We start from the raw sequence: 15,406 nt of genomic DNA, 5'->3' as shown, positions 1-15,406 counted from the left end.
ATTAACACAACCCTGATGGCACATTTGATTATATTACATTCTTCTTCACACTCAGGTTATTATGATGCTGAATACGCACTTAGGTATCTTTTTCCACCACCGTCCCCAATTACAATTTAAATTGTCCCTATTTAAAGAATATATTATTTTGATAATGACTCCATAGTAACTGGTACACTGCTTTCAGATGTCACTTTTGCAGTTCATCTTCTCTCTGAGTGTGTTCAACATGGACAACTTAGACTGATGTTATGGTTTAATTGTATTTTTTTAGGCTATCTCTAACTTGAGTCCTGAAATCATCCGAAAACTAATGCATTTCCGTCCCCAGGAAGGCGGGACCCCCTTCAGTTAGAGTCCTGCACACTTATTTATAACACTTTTGAGAAAAATTATCTGAAGTTTCATCCTTACCCACATAACGAGCTGGATCTGTACGGCTATCCGGAGCAGCAGCTGTCTGAAGTGCGTCAGCTCGAACGTGGCGGCCGAGTGCTGGATGCAGAGGCTCAGCAGGAACGCCGGCGTCAGCTTTGGTTCTTCCCCGCTGGGGTCCAACATATCCAAAACCTCCTGCAGGACTCGCTCCTCCTGCTCCAGCTCATAGCTCACCAAAGCCTCCGTGCCTTCCAGGTCCCTCCAACGAGGCGGTGAAGGCTTCCTCCGGAGCCTTTTCATGGCGATGGAGGAGCCACATGATAAACAAGAGGAGGATGTCTTTGCATCAGAGTTCGGGCAGAGCGTGTTCATCCACAGAGGAGTCTGCAGGGACCCTGATGTGCTGGTAGGATCCTTAAACATGAACAAGTAGTGTTTCCCCAAGCTAACCAGGTCACCCGGGTTCAGTTCCACTTCCTCTTTCAGGAGGAAACCATTTCTGGTCACAGGGGCCCCATGGAGAGGCTTCAGCATCGTCAAAGTCTTTCTGTGCTCCCCTGTGGAGGTTGGGATGTTCGAGTCCAGGCGTCTGATACAGCAGTGCTGAGGCAACACGTCGGGAGCAAAGAGGAGGATGTCCACCTTTAACCTCTCCTCATCTTCTCCGTTACAGTGCTCCCTGCAGCAGCCAAAGATGGTGGTGGTTCCACTCATCAGGTAGATGACAAAATCCTGCAAAAATAAGTGTTTTGTTCAATTCAGGGCTGCAAATCAACTTGATTTTTGGTATCATTTGATCTGCCATTTGTTTTGCAAATTAATCCATTTATTAAATGTAAGAAATTGGTGAAGAAGACGGTCACAATGTCCTATTTTCTCTTTTAATGTCTTGTTTTGTCAAATCACCCAAATATATTCAGTTTACAGTCAAATCCTCACAACTAGGAAGCTGGAACTACTGCAGGTAATGTTTGGTGCTTGTGCTTGAAAAATGCTTTAAAGCGATAGTTCAGATGTTTTGAAGTGTGGTTGTATGAGGTACTGATCCATAGTCAGTGTATTACCTACTGTAGATGGCGGTCAAGTGTATGCTGTATATACAATATTTTCATCCAACAGCCATTTCTGCCGGTGAAGCCGTTATCTTTACTCTCTTTACAGTCATCTGACCTCGCAGCACACAGGAGTTGCTGGTCTACTGCTACCTCAAGCAGTTACTTTGTTTGTGGTTTGGTGTGGATTTACCAACGTCACGTAATAAACGAACCTGTCCAGGCAATAGAACAAACAATAGACCAACAACTCCTGTGTTCTGAGAGGTAAAATTACTGTTTTTGTCAAAGGAGTCTTGTGGCTTTGCAGAGAGCATAAATAACGGCTTCAGTTCCACGTCGGAAACGCCTGTCTGACTACGAATAAGTACCTCAGACAACCACACCTCAAAAAATCCTTTGGTCTATAAAGAATAATTGCCTTCTTAGTCCAACCAACAGTCCAAAAGCCAGAGCTATTTATTCTACTCTAATACAAGACACATTTTCACATTGGAGAAGCTAAAACCATCTAAGTTTCTTGAGAAACGACTTAAACGATGAATCGATTATGAAAACAGAAGCTGGTTTATTTATCTGTTTACACATCAGCTCTAGTTTGATCCCATACTCTTGATGTGAGACCTGTTTCCCAGTGACGGTCAACGTGCAGGACGAGATCTGATTTGCTTGTGTAACATTTTGGAAATGAACCAGCAGTGTGCGTGTGAACAGCAGAGTGATCGGCCTGCATCGGCAGCGGAAAAGAAGGGATTAAGAGCGAGGCGTCGCTGATGTCCGTGACCTCGGGGGTCACTAGTAAGCCTGTTAGTGATGATACGGTATCATCGGTGCTGGTAACAGTCAACGTGGAGGTAGAGCTGCTACGTCGTGTGTTATCTCCTACACTAAATCTGACAACAGATATTTAATCCAGATTACACACTTGATTAGGTACACCTGCACAACCTCATGACATCCAATACAACTGTCGGTGTTTATGACGCCTGTAATGTTCATAATTATATGTTTTAGCATTGAAGCCATAGTAACGTGCAGAATAATCCCTGCCTCCTTCATGTCTGTTAAAGGGAGGCCAACATTTTGTTTAGAAACACCTCTCCAGCAAAACACTATTAACTACAACCTCAATAATGAAAAGATATAATTGAATCTGACAAGAAAAACTGATTATAAACTTTGTAAAGGTAGAAATTATGGCAGATCTGTTGTATCGATTGCAATAAATTGTACAAATTGCACAATTGTACCTAATAAAGTGGACATTCGGTCAATGCGTATAATGCCTTTTTTATTGCTGTGACTGTTACACTCCAAGAAATAGATCTTGTTCCTTTGCTTTGGGTTCAGTTCTTGTTGCAGAGTTACATTAGTCCTGCTGTGGTGCTACCAGAACCAGCATCCTGCACAGTCAGCATATCTCCACCAGTGGGAATGAACTACACTGTGAGAAAGAACTTCATGTTCCTGGGAATGAAACAACCAACCACAGCCTGGTTTATTGTAAAAAAAGAGCTAAACTAAGTGATTCATACTGACATGAACAGGGACGTGCACTGGAGGCAGAGTTTAAGATCCTGGTCATGAATACTGGTGTGTAGATGTACTGTAAGAAAAGCTTCTGTGTAGTTTATCCTGCTCTACAGAGTGTCTTCAGAGTTATCTCCTGGTTTTAAACGTCCTGCCCAGGTTTCCTTCAGACTGTCTGGTGAACACTTTCTTCTTCATTGGGACACGATGACTCGTCACTTCTGAGCCTGCAACACACCTCATGAGCCAAAACCACAGTGTTTCATGAGCCAAAACCACAGTGTTTCCATCCTCTCTGGCCCCCACACGCTAAGAACCTCTGACTCTGAGGTTCTTAGCGTAAGAAGTTTAATCCGACACTCATGTACAAGTTTACACCCTGTTGTCTCTTTAAGCTTGTGGTTGGCCTCCGCCTGCCAACACAAGGACCTTGTGAGGCCTTCAGGGACCTTATTACAACAGTTAAATCTAAAGAAAGATCATGACATCATGGTATCTTTATTATTACATTAAGTAAAAGAGCTGTCTTCGGTTGACAGTATTTTTTCAACTCATATCTCTGAAAACCTTTCTCCGGTATATTTCACCTTCTGCAGAAGGATTTGTTAAATACTTAAACCTACAGTGATGCTTTTTAGGGACTGGAGGATATTTGAAAATATTGTCTGTTTCCACTTTAATGTGGACGTACTCTAAAAAGAAAATGAGACAGTTGGTGCAAAACAGGCCCAAACAAAGATACCTTTAGTAAATACACAAAAGAGAAAAGCAAAGAATCTTTGGCTAGCAAGCAAAAGGGTTTATGGGAAATGAAGTCTTAATTCTGAGAAACATCACAGGTATAAAAACATGCCGCTCGTCATAATGACCAAAGTCTTAACTGTATCAATTTTGATAATTGTTGATTAATTTAAGTAATTTCTTTAGGCAAACATGCCAAAAAATGATACAGTTTCAGCTTCTCAAAGGTGAGTATTTGTTTTTATCTTCTATTGTAATAAAGCTAATCTTTTTGAGACTGTTGGTCAAACAAAACAAGGAATCTGAAGACGTCACTTTGGGTTTCCTAAAGTTGTGACATTTTTCACTGTTTTCTGACAATCAATCAAAAAAATGATAATCACAGAAGATTTTAATAAATGTAATCATTATTTGCAGCCCTACTTACTTGTTCTACCCAAGTTTACCAGTTAATTTGACCATTACACACCAGTGTTTAAACGTTGCATTACCACATTAGCTGATAAATGATTGTCTCTCACCTGTCGGTGGCTGTAGCCCTGCAGCAGGAGGAAGTACGGGAAGTCGAATGGTGGGTGAATGGAGTACTGGGTGGTGTTGTCGTCGCTGCTCTCCGTCTCCTCCTTCTCCATGCCGAGACGCAGCACCTCCTTGTCGGCCTCGGCCTCTGGATCCTCTCTGAGCGCGCTATGTTGGACTCGGCTGGCCTCCTTCCCCATCGTGGACAGATCCATCTCGCTCAGACTCCTCCAGATCCCGAGTCCGTCCACATCCTCGCCGCTGCCGTCCACGAACAGCGAGGTCACTCTGGAGCGGCTCTTCTGCAGCTTACGAGCCTGAGCGTTGATGCCTGGATCGACAAGAGGACAGCGTGTTGAACGTAAACTGTACATGTTCGATCTACAATGTGAAAAACACACTGTTGTATGTTCATCATGAAACAGTGTGCAAGAGCTGATGTCTGGAAAGCACAGGAAAGACCACTTACGGTCAGAGATTTAGACATAATGTACAATAGATCCCCTTTTTTTACCATTATTGTCAATAGGTCACATCTTAGCCTTCACATGTAACATGACACAAAATCAAAGATTAAACAACATACAACATGTAGAAGAGATTCAACTTAAAACTTAAAGGTTCCAGATATAAAAGCAAAGGGTCGCAAAAAATGTACTTTTAGTAAAGAGCAAATTTTGCTTATGATAAAAATTGTGATAATTGATCGAGGAATAACTTAAAGGACTGAAAAGTAATTAATCATAATTACTCACTTGTATTTTCTGTTAAGATCGAGCATGTTGTTTGGAAGATACAAAATAATAGAATAGCTTTCCTAAACCAACTTGATTTTTTACATCATTAAAAACGATGCACAAATATTCCTTCTTTGCTTTTGCATCTAGTTTGGAGATTTATCTTCTCAGATCTCACTGGAGTAAGATGAAAAATTAAGATTAAATACAAGAGAAGCATTTATCGATCCCAGAGGGCAAATTGAGTCGTTGCTGCACAAGGACAGAAATAAATACAGATAAATAAACTCATAAATGAATAATAACAGAGGTACTGTATATGGACCGTGTATCTTTACTTAAAACTACTATCAGTCATAAAATCATGTTTTCAAGTAAAACCTATTTCGCTTAACACTGAACAATGTCGAAAAATCACGCTGCTCAATCAAACAGACTCCAACTCAACGTTTCACTGCCCTGGCACCAACTCAAATGAAACACCAGCAGAGAGGAAAGAGAGGAAATGTGCGGGGAAAGTGAGATGTGACCACCGACTCTATCTGACTCCAGCAGCCGCTCCGTCGGCCTGACGTAACACAAACACTATTCAGCTCGTTTGGAGCCATTAAGCGCCGAGGAATGTCCAGCGAGCTCCGGCTCCACAGCCGGCAGCTCTGTCGCTCTTATCAGCTGTGAAAGTGGGTGTTTCTCCACATTGTCCAGCAGCAGGGTGACAGACACTCGTAATGTAGAGGAGTCAGTAAGAGGGGACGAAGGTTTGACTGATATTGACCAAGTTATTTTTATTACATAGACTATAAGTTTCAAGTCAATGTTTGCTCTTGAGTTTTGTTGTTCTGATGTTTTTAAACCCGTTCAAACATCATTAAGACCGTTATAGGAAACTAAAAATCATTAATCAAAACCCAGACTCATTTATTTAAAGGATCAATTCAACATTTTGGGGAATTTCTTTGTTTTATTTCCAAGATTTATATGATTAATAGCACTCCTGGTAAATACGAAGTCTGCAGCTGCTTAGCTTAGCTTAGCATAAAGACTGGAAACAGGAGGAAACAGCTAGCCTGGCTCTGTCCAAAAGGTGGGAAATTCCACCTGCCAGCATCTCTAAAGCTCAATAATTAACACGTTGCATCAGCGTTATGTTCCAGACTATTTCCTGGCGAGGTACAGTCACCCCCACTGGTTGGAAAATAAATAGTCCTGCACATGTAACTCCTCCAAAACTTCTGTTTGTGTACGAATGAAACACAAGATCACGTGTTGATTAAAGAGCTTTAGAGGTGCTGGTAGATGGAGTTTGATACATTTTGGACAAAACCAGGCTAGCTGTTTCCATTCCTTATGCTAAGCTAGGCTAACTAGCTGCTGGCTAGCTTCATATTTACTACACAGATATGAGAGTGGTATCAATCTTCTCATCACACACTCAGCAAGAAAGCAAATAAACATATTTACCAGATTGTTAAACTATTCCCTTAAACTCAACATCTAAACCCAGTCTAATAAAATCAATTTAAGTTGTTAAGTTGAGCCATACTGTACCACATATTTAAAAAAAGCAGGGTACAGTAGGTGTTTATGCACTGTATAATGTCTTCTTCTTCTTCTTCTACATTTATTCAAGTTGCCTTTAATTCAAAACATTTTAAATGTCAGCAAACTCTGCATCAACTGTGCTTAAACTAACATCCGTTTGAATAAATAGCTAAAACAAATAATCAGTTAAATGCAGAGTTAACACCCAAAAGTGTGATTTAACAAAGCAAAAATAGTGCCAAGAATATTACTGATTACAAAGCCAGACTATTGGTCTAACACAGAGAGAAGTCAACAGGGAGCAGGAAGTGAGCTCTGATAGGAAGAACAACACAGAAGTGAGCGGCCACTTTCTGGAGGGAAGAGCTGAGCGGAGCCTCGATGTTTCACGGGGCCCTGAAGGGCCCTTGCAATAAAACAAAGATAAGAGTGGGGCCGACCTCCTCTATCCTTTACCACAGCTTTTGTTTCCTCCTGACCTCTCTCACATGCCGGCCCATCTCCGCCGTTCTAGCTGCTGATAAGCCGGACAATGAAGGCTGTTAGCCGGCAATAAGAGACAAGGATAAAGGCTCCCCATGCCACCAACACAGAGACTGAGTGAATGGTTACCCAGGCGTGAGGACGTCAGGGTCACTGAGTTGTACTGAAAATGGTTAGATGTGTGCTGTTTAACTCCTCTGAACCCCAAAACCCACCGACCGGATTGAAAAGCATGTTTTCTTTAAACAATTGCTAAAACTTTCATCACAGCCAGAAGCTTTAAAAACCGCCATTATCGTCAGATTTTCGTCTTTTCGACGGTCCTTGAACACATCACGTGTGACGAATGCTTCTTAATTTATGATATTTCATCTAAAATATGTTTCATTTTAAATATCGCCCAAAATAAACCTATTGCTTTAACCAGATACTGTGAAAAAACATTCAATTCTGAGCTCCTCAGAGCAACTATGAAGCCATGATTGACTCGTCTGAGACCAACAGTCACGTGACAAAAACTCTGTGAAACTTCGACTGAACTGCTTCTGAACACAGAGCAGAGAGGAGAGGAGAGGCTGTAAGTAGAGGTTGTAAAAATGTAAATAGTTCAATACATAGAGCACATGGAGCCTCTATTTTTTCCAACATTGGTAACACTTGTGGACACTTGGAGAAATGTTGGATATATAGTTCCAGATTTATATATTGCAGTTGAAATCAAGGCCACAGAGAGTAAAATGTGACCGGAGCAACAAACTGCTTTGGGGTTGAGAGGGTTAAGCGTAGGCCCGACCTCTGCTCTCTGAAGAAGACATCGGCTAAAGCTACCAAGGTGTTGGTCGACGTGCATACCTGCTGTGACGGTGTCTCTGTCCTTTAAACTCTGCTCTTCAACGCTCGCTCTCAGCTGGATTTCGAAGCGCCTGGAGAAGCCTTCCTTGGGTTTCCAAAGTGACTGCAGCATGAGGGGCTTCTCGTTGTCTCCCACCACCCGGAAACACTCCCTCTTCCACTGGTTGTCTGCGCCCGTCTGGCCGATCACATCGCAGAGCACGTAGTTGTTGGCGTCTTCTTTTTCCAGGCAGTACCTGAGCAACAGAGGTGGACAGAAGAACCACGGGGGGGTTAATGATTGATATAGCAACCTGAAGATCACAATTTACTTTTTTAGCCTCCATAGTGGCGCTGCTTTAGGGATGGAGATGACACTTCACCACTTTGGTCTAGACTGAAATATCTCAAAAAAACATTAAACTGATTGGTATAACATTTGGTACAAACATTCATGTGCTCCTCAGGATGAATTGCCCTAAATTTGAGGATTCTCTGACTTTTTCCTCTAGCATTCCCATCAGCCTCAACTGTACCTTGTGCTAATTAGTAAATGTTTGCACGCTAATGTGCTGATGCATGGTAAATTATCTCTGCTTAACGTTAGCATTTAGCTCAAAGTACGGCTTCACAGAGAGAATGTCTGTAGACTCTTAGTTTTGTTTTTGATTAAACTGATTAATCATTTAGATCATTACATTTTAGGAAATAGTATAAATGGCTTTAACGATTCCCATATTAATATTGCTCCACTGGTACTGAACATATCTAAGAAGGAACATCAAAGTCTCTCTAAAATCCAGTTCAGATTACATTTGAGGTAAGAAAGAGGTCGTGCAGTAGCAGAAGCCTCATTTTATTTCTAAAACACTGGTTTTAAAAGCTGTTTACATGGTTCAGGGGATTTGAGAGGTGGTGAGTCGTATCTCATGTTTCACAGCTGGTGTTTCTCTGATTGATCCGGTACCTCACTTGTTCAATTGATCCTCAGTGGAGTTTTTCCAGACTTAAATCAAATGTTCAAGTCATCTCAACACGCCTCACCTCTCCAAGGCCTCCTTCACCAGCTCCTTTGCACTGGACTGTGTGGTGGCCAGAACACTCTTGTAGTTGGTCCCCTGACAGATGTCGCAGCCAAAGATCTTCAGGATGCCAGGCACAGACATTTGACTGGACAGCTCCGACGGGTCGTCTGCAGCCTGCAGGTCACCGGCCGTGGTCCCGCTGCCCGGCGCCTGGCCGCGGCGCCCACTGTTGGGGCTGTGGTTGAAAACAGTTGAAAGCCTGTTGTTGTGGCGGCGTATTTTGCTCTTGGCCGGCTGCCGGACGCCAACGCTCTCCGTGGAGCGGACGGTGATGTCCGAGTTATTGGACCTGAGAAGATGACACACACTGTTAGGTGACCAGCCTCAAATATACACAATATTTCTATCCAGACAGATCTTTTATACAGATATTGAATACACTTATTGTAAGTCGCTTTGGATAAAAGCGTCTGCTAAATGACTGTAATGTAATGTAATGTAATATCTTTTATAGTGTGTGACTGTACAGAGTGACTTATCACAAACACAGACAGTTACAGAAATGAGTTACTTTTTTCCGGTACTTTTACATTTATATGTAACAATCTTTCCACGTAACACTGTAATATATCTCACGTGGGTTTTATACTACTTGAGATATTAATTAGGGCACTAAATATGTATGTCAAAGGTGAACAATTGTCTTGGCGAGTAAAATGGGTTTATATATCAAACATGTGATTTAAGGCAAAAGGGAAGAAGTTAATGCACTTTATAAAAGCTGGCCGGACTGTAATGAAATAGTGATAAAAAAAACAGTAATTCAGACTTCCTGCACAGATCCATTGCTGGGGTTCTTTAGGTATTTGTTCACGTTTATAGTGTTAACGTTAACTTGAATTCAGACTTACTGCACAGATCCATTGCTGGGTTTCCTCCCCAGCTTGGCCAGACTCTTCTTCGGAGAGCGGATCAGTAAACCCACTGGGAAGTTTAGGGCTTGTTTATTTACGTGGCTGCTTCTCTCCTCCGAAATCATTATGGTTTTATATTCACGTAAACACGACAGAACTACTGATAGAGTCAAAATGACCAGAATATAAATAAAGCATTCTTCTAATAGTCCACCTCCAAAAAAAAGACCCTCAAAAATCACAAACAGGTGTGTAAATACTCCAACAGTGTGTCTGTATCCATTAAACTGAAGTTATGACAGTTATTTATTCCCACACACGTTCGAAGAAATCAAAAGAGCGTCAGTTGGTCCAAACTTCCGAAAAAACAAAACGGTTTTCTTGAGGATAAAGTCCAAACTGAGATGATCATTCAGCAGCAGAAGAAGAAGCAGAGACGTTTCCACTCACTGTTCGTTCGCTTCAGCTGGAAAACGAGCCGACAAACAGCCCGGGTCCATAATAGTAATAACCGTGAGGTCCGTTGACTGTCCGCCGGTGAGTCTGGACCGGACTGAATGAAGCGAGGAGCCACTGGAGACACGAGCTACTGCGTGTAACGTCACCGCGGCGTCACGAGCACTGGGAGGCGGGACTAATCGCACACACAAATGCACACACATGCACACACACGCACACACGGGGGACCCACGAGTGACCGACGTCTTTGTGGAGTCCTACTCTTTTTCCTCATTAAAATATTAAACTGGATGAAATATGAACATAGTATGAAGTACATAAATAGGTGGACTAAGTACTACTAAGTAACTAAGCACATTTACCCAAGTACAATTATACTTTGATTTTTTTTTTTAATACTAAAGATGCTTTATTGTCAATGCATGTTACACAAAATGAAATTTGGTTTGGCAGCAATTCACTCCACATAGCAGAATACAAATAGATTAAAAAAATTGATTTAATATATAAACTGAATAATAATAATCATATACAGTATATACATGGCGTATAACATTATAAAACATAAAATACCATACATGCATATGTAACATACTGTAAACAGTTTTATTATCAAGTAGATTTGCACATTAAAGGAATTTGTCTTGGGTTATTGTTGCATAACAGTAAGTACTTTGCAAAAGTCAAGAGACATCATTTAAAATAGAAAAAATCTCAATAGATACTATGAAAAAATACAAGAAATACATTGTATTTCTGTTGGGCAGTTTAATCTGTAAAAGTGTATCACATTTTGCAAGGTTATCATATGTTTTATGTATAGTCTGAATATGTAAAGTAACTAAATAAAGCTGTCAAATAAATGTAAAATTAAGCTTTAAAGTTATTTCTGTTTAATTCAAGATCTCGATTAAACCGAGTCTAAAAAAAACATAAAACCTTGGCAAAAGTATGAGAAAATGTTGCATGAGGGATATTGTTTATTTCTTTGTAGTTTATTTCTTTAGTATTGTTAATTTATTATCAGCCTTTTATCAAAAAATTAAGTAAGTTGCAGGCACAGCGGCTCATACGATGCAAAATGAAGGGAAAACTGTAACAAATGATATTGCTTGTATATTATTGTACTACATTGTGGTTTATATGTTGATACACAATACCGTTTGATATAATATATTGTCTAAGTATAAACAACCTATAAAACTGTGTACAATCCTGTACTAGACAATTAACCCAACGCTTCAGTTCTCCAGCTGAGGCTCATTTGCTCATTAAGAGCTCCATCTAGTGGCAGTAAAGTTGAACTGTCCCACAGCTTTTTTTTGTAATTCTGTAACACACTTCTTTGAAAACACTACACACTGTTTCTTACATTAGACACAGATACAAGTATGAAACATCTTGCAATCATCAGGAAAAGTGAAAAGTACAATATTTCCCGTTCAAAATGTGATGGAATAATACAAATGAATATTTAAGTAAAGTACAAGTACCAACAAAATGTACTTAAGGACTTGAATAAATGTGCATTCCACCTCTGGGGTAGCTGTGCAGGTTGACTGGAAAGCAAAGGTGTAATCTGTCCCGGATACTGCAGGGCTGATGAGGGAAAGTGGGAACAGGTGAGCAGGTGAATGAGAGAGATTCAGGTTACTGGGAACGTGGGAAAGTCTGAAGGTAACTGGTGGTACGAACATATCACCCCACCCACCTCTGTACATTGGCTTCCAGTACGTTTTAGAATAGATTTCAATGTTCTTTTATTTACGTGAAAGTTACTAAATGGTCTGACTCTTTGAAATATCTCAGCTCTTTTATCCCCGTACACTGCTCGAGCTTTGAGAGGCTTCTCTCTATTCCTGTCTCTCGGCTGAAGACTAGGACAGAGCTTTGAGATCATTTGTGTGTTGCTCTTTCAGCACTTTTTTATGAATACATTTAATTATTATTATGTACATACTGAAACTTGTGATTGACCCTGCATAAGTTACTGACATTCAGGTGTGTTGTATGAGTTGTGTGTTTCCCTACATGCCCTTGAAGGTACCAGAGAAACCCGGTAAGCAGCCACATCTGAGTGCTCCCACGAAGTTAAAGCTCCTAAAACTACCTGCGTCTCTCTGGTTCTCTCTTCGTCACTTGGACTCATCCCAGCTGACATCTACACATTTTTGTCTTTGTTTGACTTTTGTTTTGCTTTCACTTTCCTCTCCCTTATGCTCACATCTACATCTACATCACTGATACAGACACATGCGACAACTGTTTCTAGTTGTTTGCTTTAATGCAATAAATATGTTCAATTTACTGTCAACCATGTGTGCATGTCAGTATATGTCATGGCCTAAGAGCCGGGTTATGACAAATTACATGTCAACACATTAGTAATTCAACATTTTACTGATGATATTAGTTTTTAATCCCAATCCATTTGGCCACCAAAGTGCTCCATATTTGAGAATTTCCTGACATCACTTTAGCACAAATATCCTTTATGATATGCCACCACTAACACCTGCAGTACTTAACAAATATATTCTTTTTCACACTGACACACACACACACACACACACTCAGCCTGTGAAGTTTTGTGGTATTGAGTAACAGGCTGAGAGGCGGATGTGACTGAGCTCCACCTGCAGCTGCTGTGCACAGCAAAGAGACGGCAGAGATTCAGGTCAGACTTGCATCTTTACACTTTTTTGCAAATGACATCTTTCTGCAGTCAGACTGAGTGCACTTCAATATCAATCCAGTCAGTCAGTTACTCTATTTAACTGCGCTGAACATCTGTCAGACATGTTAGAAGCTGTTTTCCAGGATGCTACCGGAATGAATGGATCTTACTTATTGAACAAAAATAGAGAAAAACATAAATCAGGAAGGGAGGGACATACATGCAATGACAAGACACTGCATGGTGTCATTTTGATTACCAAGTTTAACAGCAGCACAAAAACCGACCATATATTATTCATCACGGTGTGTTTATGGGATAAAAAGAACAATAGGCCAAAGATATTGGACATACTTCAACACAGTTTAGATATATTATTAGGTCTGGCAGCACCATATTCCTATTCATTGATTAAGTTATTTTAATTAATGCAGAGAAGAAATTCAAATTAAGTAGCTTTGACAATAATATATAACCCAAATGAGCTTGTTTACGATATTAACATAGGACATTTTGTCATTAAACGTTTTCTTTCCCTGGACAGGTTGATAATATCAGAATAAAGCGATATTAAATAACATTTCCAGGAAGCAATCCAGCACTCGAGGTAATCAGATTCTCCGTCAAGATAATGTTCATTGATTGGTGCTAAAATGTCAATGCTGACATGTTTTATGATAACACTGCTGCAATCTAACTGTGTTAGTTACAATACAGAAGTTTGTTTTACACGTGCAATAAATGCACAACATTAAACTGTTTACTTTCCAGTGTGATGAAGGGCTCCTTTACAGAAACGGTAACTAATGCAATTGAACTTTACCGATTCAGTATGTTGCATACGATGTTTAACAGTCCAACTTTTTTTGTGTGTTCTTGTGTATACGTTCGGCTAAACCACAGTTGCAGAAGTACTGAGTAGTACTTCTGCAACTGTGACCGTCCACTGATATAAAGCGTTCACTGATGAGAGGTTAGTGGTGAAAATATGAGGAAAGGAAGAGGAAGCTGCATCAAGTTAACCAGAAAGAGACCGTGAACTTTTAGATTTTTCTGCAAAATAAAAGGAGAATGGAGGAGTCAACTACAAAAACAGAATTTAACATTAGTAGGTTTTCGGGCACATTTCACCCTTCGTGTTGATAAATAAAATGCTTTGTGCACCACAAACAAAATTGCATTCACCTCAATTGCATAAATAAAAGATACATAACTATATTGTAGCCTACATGCAGACACAAAAAGAGAAAACAAGTTTAAATTGAAACATGTTTTAAATCTTAAAGATTCATCCTAGACTTGTTTAAGACAATTAAAAATACACTGCTTGTAATAATAATTTGTGTTTGATTCGTTTTTTACCATCAAAAAGTTTGATAACCTTTATTATTTGTTTTTAAATTATCTTAGGCTATATTCCGCCCTCATTTAAAATCCACAATATATGAATATGCAAGTGTAGTTGATTTTAAAAAGTACAGTACTCACTCATTACCACATTATGTCTGTTTTATTTAATCAACAATCAGCAAATTGAGGTTTTTACATTTCTGTTTACTACAAATTGAACAAACATCATTTAGTGGTGCTTTCATAACGTAGGACAGAGTTCTCCCCGTTTCCAGTCATTATGCTAAGCTAAGCTAAATCGTATCATCAGCTCACTGTATCTTCATATTTAAACAAAATAACTTTTATAGGAGTTGAAATGCAGTATTCTTACCTGTAGTGTAGTAGCCTACATTGTTGAATTGGTACTTTTACTAAAATATTTGAATAGCTGTGTGACCTGTGAGCTGGTGGAGTATGTTTTAAAATGGGATTCATGCTCTTTCTGCATTGATTGTGTTGCATTCACATTTGATCAGCTTTGACCAGCTGTGTGCTGTTGTAACTGTTATAACTACCTGTTGTAGCCTGGTGGGGTACACTGGTTTCATCTGTATACTTCTACTTTACTACATCTTGCAGGATTTTTTTTAACTGTTACTCCTTTACATTTCGCCTATTTGTCAGCATTAGTTAATTAGTTAGTCACAAGTGGAGTTTTATTTTGACAACGAGGGCGGAAGTGACTGTAACGCGCTCCGTGGCTGGTACTTCTTCTATCGAAGGCGCTTTCTCGTCACGCAGAGCGAGCAGAGACACACGGAGCTCACAAATCATCCGTCTTTACTGGACTCCATCCAGCCAACAGAGCAAAGAACACATCCGTCACCCAAAGCAGGACTTGTATTTGTTTATGCAAACATATATTTTTTGAGCCTTCAAATATGCTGCTGTGTTCACACTGCGGAAGGAGACGAGGCCAGCCTTAGAATAAACTCATCTAGTTGAACTCCGGAGGAGGAAAGGTAAGCTGCGCGATATTGATTAACTATCAGACAACTTTAACTTGAAATGATGAACCATACTTCCTTGTAAAAAAGTATTGGCTTTAGAGAGAGCTCAGTTATGTTCGTCTTTCTCGTTCTCTCTCTCTCTCTCTCTCTCTCTCTCTCTCTCTCTCTCTCTCTCT

At 40.1% G+C, this 15,406-nt stretch overlaps 2 protein-coding genes across 2 annotated transcripts in view; one reads left to right on the top strand and one right to left on the bottom strand.

Moving 5' to 3' along the window:
• LOC116391462 (ras-associating and dilute domain-containing protein-like) overlaps positions 1-10,294 on the bottom strand; it is a 28,340-nt gene extending 18,046 nt beyond the window's left edge. The window contains exons 1-5 of the mRNA XM_031862089.1: positions 9,750-10,294; positions 8,858-9,187; positions 7,835-8,070; positions 4,223-4,551; positions 415-1,110 (exon numbers count right to left, since the gene is read on the bottom strand). Of these exons, the coding sequence (XP_031717949.1) occupies positions 415-1,110; positions 4,223-4,551; positions 7,835-8,070; positions 8,858-9,187; positions 9,750-9,877 (1,719 nt within the window). The 5' untranslated portion in view covers positions 9,878-10,294. The remainder of the gene's footprint in view (positions 1-414; positions 1,111-4,222; positions 4,552-7,834; positions 8,071-8,857; positions 9,188-9,749) is intronic.
• A 4,691-nt stretch (positions 10,295-14,985) lies between these two features.
• The window catches only part of grap2a (GRB2 related adaptor protein 2a), a 14,689-nt gene continuing 14,268 nt past the window's right edge, over positions 14,986-15,406 (top strand). Inside the window, exon 1 of the mRNA XM_031862373.1 lies at positions 14,986-15,242. The gene's annotated coding sequence lies outside the window, so the exon portion shown is untranslated. The remainder of the gene's footprint in view (positions 15,243-15,406) is intronic.

The sequence above is a fragment of the Anarrhichthys ocellatus genome, unplaced genomic scaffold (assembly GCF_004355925.1).
Source record: "Anarrhichthys ocellatus isolate YVR2014 unplaced genomic scaffold, GSC_Weel_1.0 scaffold26, whole genome shotgun sequence".
NCBI classification, from domain to species: Eukaryota; Metazoa; Chordata; class Actinopteri; order Perciformes; family Anarhichadidae; genus Anarrhichthys; species Anarrhichthys ocellatus.
This window is presented reverse-complemented; position numbering and strand designations above follow the sequence as displayed.